Source organism: Rattus norvegicus, chromosome 3 (genome assembly GCF_036323735.1).
Source record: "Rattus norvegicus strain BN/NHsdMcwi chromosome 3, GRCr8, whole genome shotgun sequence".
NCBI lineage: Eukaryota > Metazoa > Chordata > Mammalia > Rodentia > Muridae > Rattus > Rattus norvegicus.
In genome coordinates, this window is record NC_086021.1 from 150,172,893 (window position 1) to 150,192,765 (window position 19,873).

Here is a 19,873-nt window from a genome sequence, read left to right on the forward strand (position 1 = left end):
TGAAGGCAGTTAACTACCAAACCTAATTTAGTTTCAGTGGTTCAGGCCCTGGGTGTACTAGGGGGCACAGGTCTTTCTCCAGCACCACATTTCACTGTGGCTAGCTTTGTTCCAGGGTCCAGGTTTAAGACTGGGACTCAATTATGTGTCCCTCTTTTATGTCAGCAACATCTCCCCATGTAGGGCTCAATGTTTAGAGTAAGGGGAAGGATGCCACAGGCAAGTCTTTACCTGTTGCCTGGTCACTGTGTCTTCTCATTTTGTTACACTAGAATGAGAGCATGACATCTGTCACCCATTTATTGCTAGTGGTAATTCTGCAGATCCATGTAGCTTGGTAGTTGCCCTCTTCTTCCTTTATGGCCACATAAGCAAGTGGCCTCCCTGAAGTAGCTTGCCGAGTCAAAGAGAATGAGCTTCCCCAATGGAGGAAGAACAATTTTCCATCAAGGGTAGACTGCACTGCATGCCTAGAACTTCCAAACAAATTCTCTTGTTGTTACCCTAGAGACCATCATATGGTCTCTAGCTAATCTACTCGGTTCCTAAAAAGCTAGTCTATTAGTTGTTGAACTCCAACTGTTACTGAAAAGCCAAACACCAAAACTTGTCAGTCAGTCACCATCTTCTCTAGCTTTGAGTGTTTTTTCAGGAAAAGAAAAAAAAAGTAAATTCCTTTGAGTTAAAATCAATTAGGAAATAATTCAGCCATAAGGGCAAGTAATATGGCATTAAATAAAGTTTTTTTTTCCATCTTTATTAACTTGGGTATTTCTTACTTACATTTCGATTGTTATTCCCTTTCCCAGTTTCCGGGCCAACATCCCCCTCGCCCTCCCCTTATCAATGGGTGTCCCCTCCCCATCCTCCCCCCATTACCACCCTCCCCCCAACAATCACATTCACTGGGGGTTCAGTCTTGGCAGGACCAAGGACTTCCCCTTCCACTGGTGCTCTTACTAGGCTATTCATTGCTACCTATGAGGTTGGAGCCCAGGGTCAATCCATGTATAGTCTTTGGAGAACCCTATTTTTTTTTTGACATTTTACACAGCTTCCTCTTTTTTTTTTTTTATTAACTTGAGTATTTCTTATATACATTTCGAGTGTTATTCCCTTTCACGGTTTCCGGGCAAACATCCCCCTCCCCCCTCCACTTTCTTATCGGTGTTCCACTCCCCATCCTTCCCCCATTGCCGCCCTCCCCCCAACAATCTAGTTCACTGGGGGTTCAGTCTTAGCAGGACCCAGGGCTTCCCCTTCCACTGGTGCTCTTACTAGGATATTCATTGCTACCTATGAGGTCAGAGTCCAGGGTCAGTCCATATATAGTCTTCAGGTAGTGGCTTAGTCCCTGGAAGCTCTGGTTGCTTGGCATTGTTGTTCATAAGGGGCCTCGAGCCCTTCAAGCTCTTCCAGTTCTTTCTCTGATTTCTTCAACGGGGGTCCTATTCTCAGTTCAGTGGTTTGCTGCTGGCATTCGCCTCTGTGTTTGCTGTATTCTGGCTGTGTCTCTCAGGAGAGATCTACATCCGGCTCCTGTTAGCCTGCACTTCTTTGCTTCATCCATCTTGTCTAATTGGGTGGCTGTATATGTATGGGCCACATGTGGGGCAGGCTCTGAATGGGTGTTCCTTTAGTCTCTGTTTTAATCTTTGCCTCTCTATTCCCTGCCAAGGGTATTCTTGTTCCCCTTTTAAAGAAGGAATGAAGCATTCACATTTTGATCATCCGTCTTGAGTTTCATTTGTTCTAGGCATCTAGGGTATTTCAAGCATTTGGGCTAATAGCCACTTATCAATGAGTGCATACCATGTGTGTTTTTCTGTGATTGGGTTACCTCACTCAGGATGATATTTTCCAGTTCCAACCATTTGTCTATGAATTTCATAAAGTCATTGTTTTTGATAGCTGAGTAATATTCCATTGTGTAGATGTACCACATTTTCTGTATCCATTCCTCTATTGAAGGGCATCTGGGTTCTTTCCAGCTTCTGGCTATTATAAATAAGGCTGCGATGAACATAGTGGAGAACGTGTCTTTTTTATATGTTGGGGCATCTTTTGGGTATATACCCAAGAGAGGTATAGCTGGATCCTCAGGCAGTTCAATGTCCAATTTTCTGAGGAACCTCCAGACTGATTTCCAGAATGGTTGTACCAGTCTGCAATCCCACCAACAATGGAGGAGTGTTCCTCTTTCTCCACATCCTCGCCAGCATCTGCTGTCACCTGAGTTTTTGATCTTAGCCATTCTCACTGGTGTGAGGTGAAATCTCAGGGTTGTTTTGATGTGCATTTCCCTTATGACTAAAGATGTTGAACATTTCTTTAGGTGTTTCTCAGCCATTCAGCATTCCTCAGCTGTGAATTCTTTGTTTAGCTCTGAACCCCATTTTTTAGTAGGGTTATTTGTCTCCCTGCGGTCTAACTTCTTGAGTTCTTTGTATATTTTGGATATAAGGCCTCTATCTGTTGTAGGATTGGTAAAGATCTTTTCCCAATCTGTTGGTTGCCGTTTTGTCCTAACCACAGTGTCCTTTGCCTTACAGAAGCTTTGCAGTTTTATGAGATCCCATTTGTCGATTCTTGATCTTAGAGCATAAGCCATTGGTGTTTTGTTCAGGAAATTTTTTCCAGTGCCCATGTGTTCGAGATGCTGCCCTAGTTTTTCTTCTATTAGTTTGAGTGTATCTGGTTTGATGTGGAGGTCCTTGATCCACTTGGACTTAAGCTTTGTACAGGGTCATAAGCATGGATCGATCTGCATTCTTCTACATGTTGACCTCCAGTTGAACCAGCACCATTTGCTGAAAATGCTATCTTTTTTCCATTTGATGGTTTTGGCTCCTTTGTCAAAAATCAAGTGCCCATAGGTGTGTGGGTTCATTTCTGGGTCTTCAATTCTGTTCCATTGGTCTATCTGTCTGTCTCTGTACCAATACCATGCAGTTTTTATCGCTATTGCTCTGTAATACTGCTTGAGTTCAGGGATAGTGATTCCCCCTGAACTCCTGTTATTGTTGAGGATAGTTTTAGCTACCCTGGGTTTTTTGTTATTCCAGATGAATTTGCAAATTGTTCTGTCTAACTCTTTGAAGAATTGGATTGGTATTTTGATGGGGATTGCATTGAATCTGTAGATCGCTTTTGGTAAAATGGCCATTTTTACTATATTAATCCTGCCAATCCATGAGCATGGGAGATCTTTCCATCTTCTGAGGTCTTCTTCAATTTCTTTCTTCAGAGTCTTGAAGTTCTTATTGTACAGATCTTTTACTTGCTTGGTTAAAGTCACACCGAGGTACTTTATATTATTTGGGTCTATTATGAAGGGTATCGTTTCCCTAATTTCTTTCTCGGTTTGTTTCTCTTTTGTGTAGAGGAAGGCTACTGATTTATTTGAGTTAATTTTATACCCAGCCACTTTGCTGAAGTTGTTTATCAGCTTTAGTAGTTCTCTGGTGGAACTTTTGGGATCACTTAAATATACTATCATATCATCTGCAAATAGTGATATTTTGACTTCTTCTTTTCCGATCTGTATCCCCTTGACCTCCTTTTGTTGTCTGATTGCTCTGGCTAGAACTTCAAGAACTATATTGAATAAGTAGGGAGAGAGTGGGCAGCCTTCTCTAGTCCCTGATTTTAGTGAGATTACTTCAAGTTTCTCTCCATTTAGTTTAATGTTAGCTACTGGTTTGCTGTATATGGCTTTTACTATGTTTAGGTATTGACCTTGAATTCCTATTCTTTCCAGGACTTTTATCATGAAGGGGTGTTGAATTTTGTCAAATGCTTTCTCAGCATCTAATGAAATGATCATGTGGTTTTGTTCTTTCAGTTTGTTTATATAATGGATCATGTTGATGGTTTTCCGTATATTAAACCATCCCTGCATGCCTGGGATTAAGCCTACTTGATCATGGTGGATGATTGTTTTGATGTGCTCTTGGATTTGGTTTGCCAGAATTTTATTGAGTATTTTTGCATCGATATTCATAAGGGAAATTGGTCTGAAGTTCTCTTTCTTTGTTGGGTCTTTGTGTGGTTTAGGTATAAGAGTAATTGTGGCTTCATAGAAGGAATTCGGTAGTGCTCCATCTGTTTCAATTTTGTGGAACAGTTTGGATAATATTGGTATGCGGTCTTCTATGAAGGTCTGATAGAATTCTCCACTGAACCCATCTGGACCTGGGCTCTTTTTGATTGGGAGACCTTTAATGACTTCTTCTATTTCCTTAGGAGTTATGGGGTTGTTTAACTGGTTTATCTGTTCCTGATTTAACTTCGGTACCTGGTATCTGTCTAGGAAATTGTCCATTTCCTGCAGATTTTCACGTTGTGTTGAATATAGGCTTTTGTAGTAGGATCTGATGATTTTTTGAATTTCCTCTGACTCTGTTGTTATGTCTCCCTTTTCATTTCTGATTCTGTTAATTTGGACACACTGTCTGTGTCCTCTTGTTAGTCTGGCTAAGGGTTTATCTATCTTGTTGATTTTCTCAAAGAGCCAACTTTAGCTTATGTTAGTTCTTCATATGGTCCTTTTTGTTTCTACTTGGTTGATTTCGGCTCTGAGTTTGATTATTTCCTGCCTTGTACTCCTCCTGGGTGTATTTGCTTCTTTTTGTTCTATAGCTTTTAGGTGTGCTGATATATGCTCTCTCCTGTTTCTTCCTGCAGGCACTCAGAGCTATGAGTGTTCCTCTTAACACAGCTTTCATTGTGTCCCATAAGTTTGGGTATGTTGTACCTTCTTTTTCATTAAAGTCTAAGAAGTCTTTAATTTCTTTCTTTATTTCTTCCTTAAATAGGTTATCATTGAGTAGAGCATTGTCCACTTTCCATGTATATGTGGGCATTCTTCCCTTATTGTTGTTAAAGACCAGCTTTAGCCCATGGTGGTTTGATAGGATGCATGGGATTATTTCTATCTTTCTGTATCCATTGAGGCCTGTTTCATGACCAATTATATGGTCAATTTTGGAGAAACTACCATGAGGTGGTGAGAAGAATGTGTGTCCTTTTGTTTTAGGATAGCATGTTCTATAAATATCTCTTAAGTCCATTTGGTTCATGACTTCTCTTAGTCTGTCTATGTCTCTGTTTAATTTCTGTTTCCATGATCTCTCCATTGATAAGAGTGTGGTGTTGAAATCTGCTACTATTATTGTATGAGGTGCAAGTTTTCTTTTATGTATGTAGGTGCCCTTGTATTTGGAGCATAGATATTTAGGATTGAGAGTTCATCTTGGTGGATTTTTCCTTTGATGAATATGAAGTGTCCTTCCTTATCTTTTTTGATGACTTTTGGTTGAAAATCGATTTTATTCAATATTAGAATGGCTACTCCAGCGTGTTTCTTCAGACCATTTTCTTGGAAAGTTGTTTTCCAGTCTTTCACTCTGAGGTAGTGTCTGTCTTTGTCTCTAAGGTGTGTTTCCTGTAGGCAGCAGAATGCAGTGTCCTCTTTACATATCCAGTTTGTTAATCTATGTCTTTTTATTGGGGAGTTAAGTCCATTGATGTTGAGAGATAAGGAATAGTGATTGTTGCTTCCTGTTATATTTGTATGTGGATGTGAGATTATGTTTGTGTGCTTTTCTTCTCTTTGTTTTGTTGCCAAGACGATTAGTTTCTTGTTTTTCTAGGGTGTAGCTTGCCTCCTTATGTTGGGCTTTACCATTTAATATCCTTTGTAGGTTAGGGCTGGATTTGTAGAAAGATACTGTGTAAATTTGGTTTTGTCATGGAATATCTTGGTTGCTCCATCTATGTTAATTGAGAGTTTTGCAGGATACAGTAACCTGGGCTGGCATTTCTGTTCTCTTAGGATCTGTATGACATCTATCCAGGATCTTCTGGCTTTCATAATCTCTGGAGCGAAGTCTGGTGTGATTCTGATAGGTCTGCCTTTATATGTTACTTGACCTTTTTCCCTTACTGCTTTTAATATTCTTTCTTTGTTTTGTGCATTTGGTGTTTTGACTATTATGTGATGGGAGGAGTTTCTTTTCTGGTCCAATCTATTTGGAGTTTTGTAGGCTTCTTGTATGTTTATGGGCATCTCTTTCTTTAGGTTAGGGAAGTTTTCTTCTATGATTTTGTTGAAGATATTTACTGGTCCTTTGAGCTTGGAGTCTTCACTCTCTTCTATACCTATTATCCTTAGGTTTGATCTTCTCATTGAGTCCTGGATTTCCTGTATGTTTTGGACCAGTAGCTTTTTCCATTTTACATTATCTTTGACAGTTGTGTTGATGATTTCTATGGAATTATCTGCTCCTGAGATTCTCTCATCTATCTCTTGTATTCTGTTGGTGATGCTTATATCTACGGCTCCTTGTCTCTTCCTTTGGTTTTCTATTTCCAGGGTTTTTTCCTTTTGTGCTTTCTTTATTGCTTCTATTTCCATTTTTAGTTCTTTCACCTGTTTGTGTTTTCCTGGAATTCTTTCAGGGATTTTTGTGATTCCTCTCTAGAGGCTTCTCCTTGTTTATTTATGTTTTTCTGCATTCCTCTAAAGGAGTTCTTTATGTCTTTCTTGAAATCCTTCATCATCATGATCAAATGTGATTTTAAATCTAGATTTTGCTTTTCTGGTGTGTTTGGATATTCAGTGTTTGCTTTGGTGGGAGAATTGGGCTCCGATGATGACAGGTAGTCTTGGTTTCTGTTGCTTGGGTTCCTGCACTTGCCTCTTCCCATCAGGTTGTCTCTGCTGTCACCTTGTTCTGCTATTTCTGACAGTGGCTAGACTGTCCTATAGCCCTGTGTGTCAGGAGTGCTGTAGACCTGTTTTCCTGTTTTCTCTCAGCCAGTTATGGGAACAGAGTGTTCTGCTTTCAGGCGTGTAGTCTTTTCTGTCTACTGATCTTCAGCTGTTACTCTGGGTGTGTGTCTTGTGTCCACCAGGCCCGTCACTTGGAGCAGAGAAGTTGGTCTTACCTCTGGTCCCTGGCCTGAAGTTGCTCCTGGCGGCCTGCGTTTGAGCTCTCCATGAGGGCGGCAACCAGAAGGGCCTGCCCTGCCTTTTGTTGGGTCCCTATGCACAGGGGTCCCAGATGGCATTAGGCGTTTTCCTCTAGAGTCAGAAATGTGGGCAGAGTGTAGTCTCTTCTGGCTTCCCAGGCATGTCTGCCTCCCTGAAGGTTTAGCTCTCCCTCCCGCGGGATTTGGTTGCAAGGAGCTTTTGATAGGCTCCCTTCAGATCCAGGTGGTATCTGGACCGCAGAGGACCTGCTGCTTGAGTGTCCCTATCTTCCTGTTCCCAGAGGCCCTATATAGTTTCCTCTTGGGCCAGGGATGTGGGCAAGGGTGGGCAGTATTGGCGGTCTCTCCAGCTCTGCATTCTCAGGAGTGCCCACCTATCTAGGCAGTGAGCTTTCTCTCCCATGGTGTTTGAGAACAGAGAGCTGTGGGCCGGGATCAGCGAGGTTCAGGCTTTAGCTAAAAACCGGATGTGTCCGGTCCCAGAGAAATTTTGCCTGTGAGTGTCCTGAGTCCACCAGGCAGTTCACTTGGAGCAGAAATGTTTGTCTTACCTCTGGTTCCAGCCTGAGGTTGCTCCTGGGGGTGGGGGTGAGGGCTGTGTTCGAGCTCTCCGTGAGGGCAGCAACCAGAAGGGCCTGGGTGTCTTTTCTCTGACCCCTGTGCACAGGGGTTCCAGATGGCATTAGGTGTTTTCCTCTGGAGTCAGAAATGTGGGCAGAGTGTAGTCTCTTCTGGCTTCCCAGGCATGTCTGCCCCTCTGAAGGTTTAGCTCTCCCTCCTGCAGGATTTGGGTGTAGGGAGCTATTGACAGGGTCCCTTCAGATCTGGGTGGTGTCTGAACCGCAGGGCTAAATAAAGCTTCTTATAGCAGCTATTTCTCTACCCTATAGGCTTGCCATTACTGGAACTGTCTGCCTTAATTTTTATTCCTCTACTCATGACCATTCATTATCCAGAAGATGCCCCAGACCCACCAACCTGACAATGGAGTTCAGTTAAACTAGAACCAGTTCCAGCCTGCCCCTAAAAATATAAAATGATTTCTTATCACTTGGATAAGCCCCATATACTGATCCTTGGAAAACAACAAAGTGATATGTAAAATCTCGAGTCTAAGTCCTAGATGCAGTAGTGACCTGTAGACTCTGAAGGCTTAGCAAGAACTTCTTTAATATGAAAAAACTTTACTTTTACAAAGAGCTATTTTATCATGGAATGCTTTTTATAGAACATACACTAATAGGCTGTAGACCAGGTGTCTTTTGACTAGAAGGAACAGAAAACAAGCATTTCACCATGCTTACTTCTGTATGTTCTACTTTGAGGGGAGCATTTACAGAAACACGTATGCCGGGTTGAACAGAACATAAATGCTTCTCTTGCTGACAGAACTATTGCATCTGGCCAGTTTACAGATGAAGTTTGAAATGAATTGAGAAATAATTAGTAAATCAGTGCAGTTTTCAGATAAGAAAAGAGATATCACCATTTTAAGCCTGGAAGCGTGAGAGGGGTCATTGGATGCTATCCAAGGATGTCATTCTTTGAAGCATCCATGTAGTGTGGGACCAGCACCCACCATTATTCCATTATTTTACTCTTTCATGTTCTGGAAAAAAGAAAAAAATTTAGTTGTTAGTTTCATTCAAAGAGCAGACACTTCCCAAGTAAGTAATGTTATTATAGTGATAGTATTAGCCAGTTCTGCCAGTGAATGCAGGCAAGAGGGATATGTTCAGTTCTCAAAGTGGAAGGCACCAATCAGTATTTGGAGGTGGGTATTAGAAGAAAGCTAACTAGAAGTATTAGGTGTCTTTCATTGGCTTCTTGCAAGTTGGAAAGGAGAGGAGCTGATGGCTACCAGCACTGGTCCTGGACATTTGAACTAAAGATTATATTTGTTTGCCAGGGATTTGGAGTCAGAGTTTCACAGTTAATGATCTTTCATTGGCTGTTTCCCCTATCTGTTGCTAGGAACTCAACCTATGACTCAGCGTTAGACTCAGCACTCTTACCAACCGAGCTAAATTCCCAGTCAGCCACTGTCCACTTCTTCATTTATTTTCTTCGATTACAGTATGGACTTGGATACTAAAAAATCTCATTAAACTTGCTGACCCTTGGAAATTTCCAGAGTGAGTGCTTTGGGCCACTTTTGGAGAAAGGCAATAATTATACATTTTATGTTTATGTAAATATTCACAAAGAAGGAACACAAGTAAAAGACACACATGTTGCTTTGCTTTGCTTTTCTATCTCATGGTGGCTACTAGCTGTCAGACCCACTGGCAAATCTGCAGGAACTGTTTTGAATTCTGAAATTGAAAAACACAACAACCGACCAGGTCTATTGACCTTGCCACTGTGGAGGGAACTGTGCACCTCTCTGCATGTCAATGGTCTGCTTTTCTTTGTTTTCTTTCTTGGTTTTCCTAGATATCTATTAGGGCCTTTGAATTTATCTATTTAAGGATGGTAATAAATACACTCAAATTGCCAAACCACGAATCTTGCATGAAATGACAGCTCAGCCAAGAGGAGAATGAATTCTAACCTCCTGGTCCCAATGTCATGAATAAATGAAAACAGAAAAGGCATAAGACAGGAAATTGGAACATTTTCAAACAATAGTGGCAATTTTCATGTGTTTAACAGTTTAGGTTTGATAATGGTTTAACTCTTTCTGTTTACAGTTGACATGAACAGTCAGGTGGATGGTGTAAATGAGATGACAGAGAGTCTGCAGGAAGATCTCCAATAGGTAAGTTACCCGGATGGAGGGATTTTTCAATTCATGAGCTAACCACTAGGATTAATTTGCAAACAAGATGCTGTATTTATCTTTGCTTTTCAGCTCCCAGAATGTAGCTTGGGCTTGACTTTATAGATCTTTAAACCTAATAACAGGGTGTTTAGAAGAAAGATTACCTCATGGAAGCTTGTCATCCTTAAGTAGAAAGAACAAGCTGTAGCAAGCATAATTAAATCACGGAACACCTTAGATTTCCTCACTTGGACAAGAATAGTGTTTTCCTATCAGTCTTACCCCTTGACTCCTAGGGTGATCTCATTACTTCAGTACTCCAGCTGATTCCAGAAGCATCATTTTTCCAGGAACACCACACTGTGTTGTTTGGTATATCTGCTTTTTATGTGTCTCACTAAATCTTTACCTGAAAGAATATATAAAGACATATAAATATGTCTTGGCAGAAAAAATAGGTGCCCGAGGTGGCACACTGCTTCCTGAAGACATGTACATCTGTATAGACATTCCTTGAGTTCAATGAGCCCAAGGCAACTCCCAGGAAAATAAAGCTATGGTAACCAGACCACACAGTCTAAATCATATCTAGAGTGATAAATAATCTATTAGCTTTTCCACAATGCTCCCAACCCTAGAAAGGGCTGTAGGAAAGGTGGGAAAATACTTCAAATACCCAGAGTATTTGTGCTTCAAATACTCTGGGAAGTTCCCATTGAAAAATAATGAACTGAGACAAATAGTTCCCACCATTCCTCAGTGCCTCTTGTCCCTTTTATTCTTTAGCCACCAACAAAGTACAACTTTTGGATTTTTTTTTCCTATTAACATCCAAGTAAAGTACAGGTCTAGATCTATTTTCCTTGACCTCAGATACACACGGAGGTTCAAATACTTCCAATTCAAAATTACTTGAATGTGTAAACATAGTCGTCATCATTTCTTCTCTTACCTGCTTTTGAATAGCTCAAACATTGCTTGCAGAAAGCATGATGGTGCTTTTCCATATTCATACAGATCCCAAATATTAACTTTATTAGAACGTCATAGGCTACCAGAGCAATCTATATAAATTAATTAATAAGCCCAGCATCATCTACTGTAACTTTAATTTAAAGTGACAAGGAAACTTGCTTGTTTACCACACTGGTTTTCTGGGCTCTATCCCACATATATGTTAATGCATACTAGATAGTATCTCTGGCTACGCAGATATGTTGTTCCTATGTCCACTGATTCAAGAAAACCATGAATTTAAAATACTTAAAAAACAAAACCCAAGAATTGCATATGTAGTGACCATGTAGAGACTTTCCTTGTTAGTCCTAATGCAGGATGACAACTACAAAACACATCATTATATTACATCAAGTATTTTGATAATCTCGAGGTAATTTGAATTACACAGAAAGATGTACATATGCAAATATCACACTGTTTCACACATGAAACTTGAGCATTCATAGTCTTAACCATCCTTCAGGATAACTAGAGACAGTCTGCCACAGACACTGGGTTCTCTCTTCTTCTTCAGCTTCCTCTGCCATCTCTTCCCAGCCTTCTGTGCACTGTGACATATAGTTTTCTTCTTTTAGCAGAGTCACAGGTTAGACTTTGTTTTTCACATTAATTACATCAAACAACATTAATGTATGTGAAGCCTTTATTTTTACACTACTATTGTGGTTAGCGTTTGCACGTAGTTCTTACTCTCTTAGCCTCATCAGACGTAGTTTGATGTGCGTTGACACTGAGCCACTTCTTTTAGAAAGTGAACATCATCATCTGGTACAAAAAAAAAATGGAGTAACTGAAACTCCCACATTGATAGGAATTAAAAATGTTAGACCCTGTATTTTCAATTACTCTAACAAAAATCAGTGAAGAAGGAGGAAAAATCTATTTGAACCCTTGAAGATCAGCAGGAACATCAGGACAGGGAAAGGCCATTTGAGTTTCAATAAAACCTTCAAGGTCATACTCACACTGACTATAGACAGTTCTTTCAAAACTGTTATACTTAAATGAAAGAGGCAAAGAAGCCCAAAAGGTTAGCATAAAAAAAATGACCATTCAGCATTATCAAGCTGATTTTACCCCAGGAACTTTAAGGGTTGTTTCATAGATGCAAATTAATAAATGTAATGGCATTAAGTAATCTGGAAGATAGAAATTATATGATCATTTGAGTATTTTTAAATCTATCAGATTTTTTTTAGCAACTCTTCATTATAAACACTCCCGCCAATATTACAATTAATAGTCAGCATTATACCAAGTGGTGAAAAACAAAAGCATGTTCTGTAAGCCCAGAATACCAACTACTTATTAATTGCTGTGATAAAATATCAGATAAAATATAAGGGGAAGAATATGGCTATAGAGAGCCTGTTTTGCTGGTGATGGGAGCTTGTAAAATGACCTCATCACCTGGAGCATCAAGAAGCAGAATATTAGACTAGATTCAGAGAAGAGTATAGACTTCAATGGCCTGCTTCTAAATACCCTATGTCATCCAGGTAGGCTTGACTTACAATGGTTTCTACTACATCCCAAAATAGTGCAACCACCCAGAAACCAAATATTCAGGGGTCAGAGCCCATGGTGGACCTTTTACATTTAAACCAAAACAAACCCATAAGAAGATAAAGTGATGTCACTTTTTTCTAGCTATGGGTACTGGAAGTTTTAGAAAGGCCAATAAAGACATAAAAATGGAATGGGAAGAATAATATTCTTTTTTGCAGATGATATGGTTCTATATAGAAAGACAGATAAAATCAGGAAAGTAGCAGTACACAGATCATCTTAACAATGTTCTGAGAAAAAGAGGAAAGTCAGGAAAGCAATCTTTCAAAATAACTACAAAAATAAGCTATCAGAAATAAATTTAACCAAGGGAGTGAAAGATGCTGCTAGTGAAAAATCATAAGACACCACAGCATGAAATCAGAGACGTACGTATAGGAGAAGTTCCATTTAATGGATAGAGGAGAATTACCATTGTTAAACTGTTCATATTACAAAAGAAAAGTGATAGCCTGTAGACTCTGTGCAGTCTCGGCCATAACACCCGTGATGGCCTGAATGAGAAATACCCCTTACAAGCTTAATGTTTGTAAACTTGATCCCTTGCTGGTGCGATTTTTTGAAGGTTATGAATTCTTCAGTCAGTCTTCCCTCTGCTTCCTGACTGTGAACTCAAGGTCACATCCCACCATCTTCCCTTTCCTCTCCAACTACCATGATGGGCTCCATTCTTTGTTAAACTGCAACCTAGAAAATTCCTTTCCCCCTTATTTTGCTTCTTGTCAGGCATTAAGTCACAGCAATTAGAAAAGCAACTAATATAAAACCAAAGAGTTTCTTCACAAAAATGGAATTTCTTCACAAACAATAGAATAATAGCAGCAAAACCTTAATCCTATGGAAATAGAAAACAGTAATAAAAATGCAATCCTGAGTTAAAAGAGCCAACTGGAAGGCATGACCTTGCAAAGCCAGAATCCACATGCAGAGGATTGAAATGTGCCTACCACTTTTCTCTCTGTATAAAAACTAACTTAAAAGAAATGTTTGTGTGTTTTTGGGGAAGGGACCGGGCATCAAACCCCTAACTGTAACACCCAAAACAGAGGAAAACACTTTATGACAGTGGTCTGGGCAATTTTATTCCCAGAGAGGACCCAAAGAGCAAAAGGAAAACTTCCAAGTATGATTACATCCAATGGCAAAGCTTTCTTGCAGCAAATGAAGACAAGCAACATAACAGAGAGATATCTACAGAGTTGGGGGCCAGGGTGAAGGGGGGTTGCCAGCTACATATCCCAAAGGAAGAATATCCAAAAGAGAGCCCAAAAAACTTAAAAGCAAATTTTCTACTCGATAAGAAAATAGATACCTCTCAAAATACCAATGTCCAACTAATATATGAAGAACAAAAGAAAACAAAACAATGAATACCATTAGCCATCAGGGAAATGCAAACCCACACTACAGTAATATTCCATCTCACTCCCTTCAGCATCACTATTGATTTTAAAATAGTGATTTAGAATTTCTATAAGATATGGTTGATAGGAATTGGGGAAGGAGAAACTGTAATCATAATAGATTATATGAAAAAAGTCTATTTTCAATGAAGTAAAAATGGCAAAATATATAGCCATCCCAGTCTTTAACATAGATCAGCATGGCATATACACATACTGGTATTTATTGCTACATTGTTCATAGTAGCTAAGATAGAGAGTTACGCTATATGTCCACAAAGAAAACGTCATCATGGACAAATGCAACAAATGAATGGAATATAGTACATTGTGTTAAATGAAATAAGCCACTAAACAAAAATGTCAACATGAAATGAGGATAGTGGTAGCTAGGGATTGAGAGAGGTCTAGCTTGGGCACAGAGTAGAAGTGAAGGGTGTTTGCTGTAGGCATGAATACAAATATCATGCCTATGCTAATTTTTTGACACAGTCTAACTATCTCACAGTAGAATGGATGAAAAATATGATCTTTCCAGACAGAGTAATGGCAACCATTACTGGAAAAAAAAGAATAAAGTTAAGAAGCAAGAATATAACTCTCAAACACTATGCTGAGTGAGAGGAGCCAAGCAGAGAGACGCTTGTGTAATCCTGTTTATAGAGATCTCATCTGTAGAAAGTTCTAGATCAGGAAACCAAACTTCACAATTATTGGTTCCAGCAAGAGTAGACTTGGGAAAAGGAAATTTCTTTAGTCATGCAAATTTTTTTGATCATGATAGTGTCACAGATTAAATGTGACTCTTAAGACTAGAAGTAACTGAATATACCTGGCTTGTGTATTTCCCTGGAGGTAGAGTGGACCTCAGTTTTAAAAGTCAAACTAAAATGACCATAGACTCTTCTGGAAAAGAGTATATTAGAGTTGTCTCATGGGTGGAGGACCCAACTGATACTCAAGAAAAAAAGGCTTCATCAAAGGCTTCTGCAAATCTGCATGCTATGAGTTGTTCACATACCAGTCTCTAGAATCTAGAATGTACTCATAGTCTGGGAAAGGAAGAACATCAAAGGTAGATTGTTCAAAGAATTCTTTGAACACTTGAGTTAATCATCCACATCAGCTGAAGGAGTTTGTCATGTGGCCTATATTTATCAGGAGTGATTTATAAGATCTTGAAAGATACCATGTGTCAGCAATTACAGTTCAGATAGGCAAAGCTCTTTGATAACCAAGTAAGCTATTCCTAGGCCTGTTTGAGAACTGAGAGACGTTTCAAGCACTGCGTTGAAAAGGTACTTTTTGCTAAACCTTGTGAAGATGCTTAATCTTTAATCTAACAAGTGGTTTCTCTTTGTCTTCCTCAGGGCCACAAGATGAAGCAAAGGAACAAAGAACTGAAGCTAAATGACAGCCCTCAGCATGGCAAGGCCTGGCCCTGGGGGACTTGGGAAGAAGATAGTGTGTGCTGTGGAAGGGGGTGGGGGAGGGGGGAAAGTAAGTTCGTGGAAGAAAGGGGGTCCTTTGCTCTAATTCTCCAGCTGCATTTTGTTGTTTACCTACAGACAAGAAAAAAAATGAAAAAACAAAACAAAAAGAAAAGACAAGAAAAAAGAAAAAGCAAGTGAGCTCCCTCCATATGTGTGAGGAGGCCCCATGCTGAGCATTTTTCAGGCACCAGTCCCTATCATTTCTGTCTTTTCTTCATGCCTCACCCTTAGGGCCATGGTGATAGGGTTAATACTCACCCAGGTCTCCTGGTCCCTCTCTGCTTTCTCGGTTCTCTCACAAAACTGGTTACAGGACGATGCGTCCCTTGAAAAAGAAGGAATGTAATGACAAGCTGCAGGCTAAAGTTCAAGTTGCCCAGCACTGGTGTAATCTACTGACGAAGGAGGAAGGGCAGAAACGGTTACAAATTGAATAACCATTGGAGGAGGTCTGATAAGGAACTCAAAATATTCAAATCAGGCATTAACAAAGCTCAGTGTTGGCAGCCACTAGAACCTCCATCCATCACACCCAGGATGCCGTGTGTGTTCATTTTTGACACTGATTTCAGGCAATGCTTCCTTGGTTGATGAGGTTGTTACTGCTTCCATATGGAGCCAATCACCAAGATATGGTCCTTTGTACACGATTGGAATGGGTGTTACTATCATTGAGATAAAGGGGAGGGGCTTGCTTCATTTAGGTCTCAAATAAATCTATTAATAACAATTTTAGTCATCAAAGTTCCACTTGAAGTCTCTACTCTTCATAAAAAGAATATCCATGGTGATCCAAGATGTGATGGCCTTCAGAGGCTCACACTTGAAGTTACATTTGGAGCCATTACTTCCAGCCTTGGCTTCCTGGTCTGCTAATGCCAAATCCAAGGGTGATTTGATGGCTTATCCATTCATCCAAATCTTAGTCAGAACTATCCACAACATAAGGAGCAAGTAGAGCAGTCGAAGTTCAAGCAATGAGGACCAGAGGAGGCTGGACATCATCCCAAGTATCCATCCCAGAACAAACCTCGGTCTCACACTGCCTCTTGGGGTTCCAAAGACATGCTAGTGTCTTTTGCATACTATCTTAACTCCAGAGTCTTTTAGAATCATGATGTTTTATGTTGCTATTCCTAACAGAGAGGGGAAAGTGGAACTAACTGAGAATATCTAAAGAAGACAGTGAAATGGTACCACTTCATAAGTATCTCATTCAATTCACCAGCTTTGCCCTTTCCTGTGGAAAATCCATCTTATCTTCCTGTGACTAGTTTTGCCTGCTCTGCATTAATTTCTGTTTCTAAGCAAACCATACCTCTGAGTATGTTACCTTTTAACATCTCATTTTCATTAACATAGTTCATCAACATAATAACAAGGCTGTTTCAGGAATTTCACATTTCTCCATGGCTTTTGCTTTTTCTTTTCCTCCTCTTTCAACAGTTTGACATGATAGCATATACCTCTCCATTACCCGTTGTTTTCTAGAACAATGCTTCCTCTAAATAATCTAAGAAGCCATCCAGATAGATCGCTTCAATGTTTCTTACCATCTTCACAGCTATTTTACAAGCACCCACCATTTTTGTGAAGTGCCTGACAGATGAGAGAACCATGCTAGAAAGGTTCCGGATGGGGGAGTGTTACTGTCCCTCCTGAATAGGGTCACAGTGGGAAGGCACGCCTGAGAGAAGAGGAATAGCCAGGACTGAGACAATTCCAGCCCACCTTTCTCATTACCAATGGCAGCCTTTGTGTTTGCTCATTTTGTGTGGGAATGGATTAAGAAACAGGGAGAGAAAAGTCTGTGGAAACTGTAGGAAAAGGAAAGGAATCTTTAGATTTAGGAAACAGAGAAGGAGTCCCAAACTCCTGAATTTGCTTAAACTTCCTTTTATGAATTAAAGTGCATTTTCATCTTTGCTTTGCAGTAGATTTTTGGTTGCTACGTGGCTGAATGATTGTATGCTTTAAAATAAATAATGCAGTTAATTTACACTTCAATAATGAAATATAAAAATTTTAGCTCTGGGCCAGACTGAAGGCATCTCAGACAAGGAAACCCATTATTCACTGGCCCTGTCACTGCACAGGCTGTACAAGGTAGTACATGATGGGAAGTGAACCAATGCTTTCTGCACATGAATGCTGGATGGCCATTTCCAAACACACTTCAGCTGGGCCACATGACATAAAGGGCAATAGGGGGATGGGAGGAAAGTAGCCCTGTTATTAGTCATGTTTTCATACAGAGGATTGAAGTAGACCTTCAACATAATAGTCTTAATTAAAAAGGTACTCACTGCAGACTAGACAAAGGGGCTTTTCCTCTTACTGATAACTATTCAGATGATGGACATGTCTTCTTTGATAAAAGCTTACAAAGAAGACCTCCAAAGCACTGTCTATGATACTGGGTCACATATTAATCACTGCAGCTAATTGTAAATCTTTCTATGAAACACTGAAAAGCCTCTTTGTGAATTAATACAGTTCTGCTTGATGCACTTGGTTTGCAAAGACATTTCTCTGTATGTGGTGCATGTCAGCTGTGCTTTGAAAAACAACAAAGTTAGCAGAATATGTTCAATATATTTTCTCGGGAAATAGGGTTTTTATCATATGACTCATTAAGGATTTGCCTTACCCTGACATTTGTGATATAAAGGAAAAATCAGGAAAAAAGTAATTTTCTTGAACAAGATATGTTTTTACTTAATGCAAATAAATGTAGTCTGTTGCTTGCAAGGAAAAAAATGTCTTCTGGTATTACTAGGGTAACACGTGCCTCTTTTGTTAAAGCAGTCTTGAAATGCTGGACAGCTTCTGAGTCTGTTTGTCTCTTTTCATCTGTGCCACACACTATGACACTTAAATGACTGTTGCCTTCGAACTATATTTGTTAGAGCAGAGTGCAAATAAACTTCTTTGAGAGGATAATGTGGAATTATGTGTTTTGTGAAATTTGTCCTGTAGCCTCAAGCAGTAACTCTGTATTCATTTAATGCTATTTGGTCATAAATGAGCATGTTTAAAGTTGCCTCTAGGGCTGGAGAAATGGATCAATGCTTAAGACCATTGGCTGCATGCACTTCCAGAGGTCCTGAGTTCAATTCCCAGCAACCACATGTTGGCTCACAAACATCTGTAATGGGATCTGATGCCCTCTTCTGGTGTGTCTGAAGATAGTGACAGTGTGCTCACCTACATTAAGTAAGTAAATAAATAAATAAATAAATAAATAAATAAATAAATAAATAAATGAAATATCTTTAAAGTTGCCTCTGTTAGTCCACTTTTACTCAATGATCTTCATTCCCTACTGAGACTAGTTGGAGTCTGCCCAGTTTTTCAAACTACAGAGAAGTTTCTATTAGGTGCTCCCAAATACACACACACACACACACACACACACACACACACACATTCATATACACACACATACACACCCACCCCAAATTTTTGTTTCTAATAAGCCATTAACTTACTAACAGTTTCTGAGATGCAGACATAGGTTGCTAAGATAAAAAAAAAATGGGATCACCCTTGGGATACATCTTCCATTATTGAATTTCTTCTCAAGTACCTCCTTTGAGCTTTGTCATTGGCTCTGTGATTGTGGCAGCCACACCCTTACTGCACTGTTGACATGTTTCATGATAGATAAAATTACAAAACATAGTTCAAAGTGTGGTCCAGAGCTTCCAAAAATCACTGTGAAAAACCTCAAAACGTTTTCCAAAGTGGATATACATACTCATTCCACAAAATTAAATTTCCATCCCTTTCAGAACAAGTTTTTCAGCTGTTGTTCTTGTAGGCAACCAAGTGTGATCTTTCATAAAATGCTAGTGATGGATGGTGAGAACAGCTAAGCTGCCACACTAGAGGAACATGTTTCTAGTAGTAAATAAAATTTGAAGAAGAAATAAAAAGCAGGTAGCACAGCCTTCTGTTTTAGCAGGCATTCTTAACACAATGGTTCACAATGATAACGATGATCATTTGAGTTGATTTAATCCCTGCTAGATACACTGTTTCTTTTATACCCAGCTATTCAAGACTCTTCATGAAAAAAACTCATGTTTTTCCACTGACACTTCAACCAGCATTCAAACACAATTGTACAAGAATATTTCCCAGGCAAACTATAGCAAGTGGAGACTGCAGAGGAGAATTAATAATTTAGTTAATTTGTCTGTTTTAGTGTTGACTATTCAATGATAATTGTGGGATATTCTTAAATATTTAACTTTGTATTACAATATTTTTATAGTTAAAAAGTTTTAAGAGAGTGCATTAAATTAAAATATTTAGCAAAAGAAAAATGAGCACTGAATAAGGATATTAAGTCTTTTTCTTATTTGAAATTCCATAAAAAATGGGTAAATCTTCAGTACCTATCATGAATAATTTTAAGAGGTAGCAATAGAAAATTTAAATACCCTAACATGAAATTTTATAGGTAAGCTACTTATCCCATATCAAATTTATTCTTAATTTGCCAACAGTAAGAGAAAACACACACACACACACACACACACACACACAAACACACACCCCTCCAATCCTTACATGGAATAAACAACTACTGATAAGACTCTTTATGCTGTCTTTTCCTCTGT

At 39.4% G+C, this 19,873-nt stretch overlaps 1 protein-coding gene across 7 annotated transcripts in view; it reads left to right on the top strand.

The window, feature by feature from the left end:
• The window catches only part of Macrod2 (mono-ADP ribosylhydrolase 2), a 2,017,257-nt gene extending 1,999,072 nt beyond the window's left edge, over nucleotides 1–18,185 (top strand). For all 7 annotated transcript variants that reach the window (XM_039106853.2, XM_039106857.2, XM_039106858.2 and 4 more), the window contains 2 exons: nucleotides 9,690–9,757; nucleotides 15,123–18,185. In XM_039106853.2, the coding sequence (XP_038962781.1) occupies nucleotides 9,690–9,757 (68 nt within the window). In that variant the 3' untranslated portion in view covers nucleotides 15,123–18,185. The remainder of the gene's footprint in view (nucleotides 1–9,689; nucleotides 9,758–15,122) is intronic.
• Nucleotides 18,186–19,873: the final 1,688 nt, after the last annotated feature.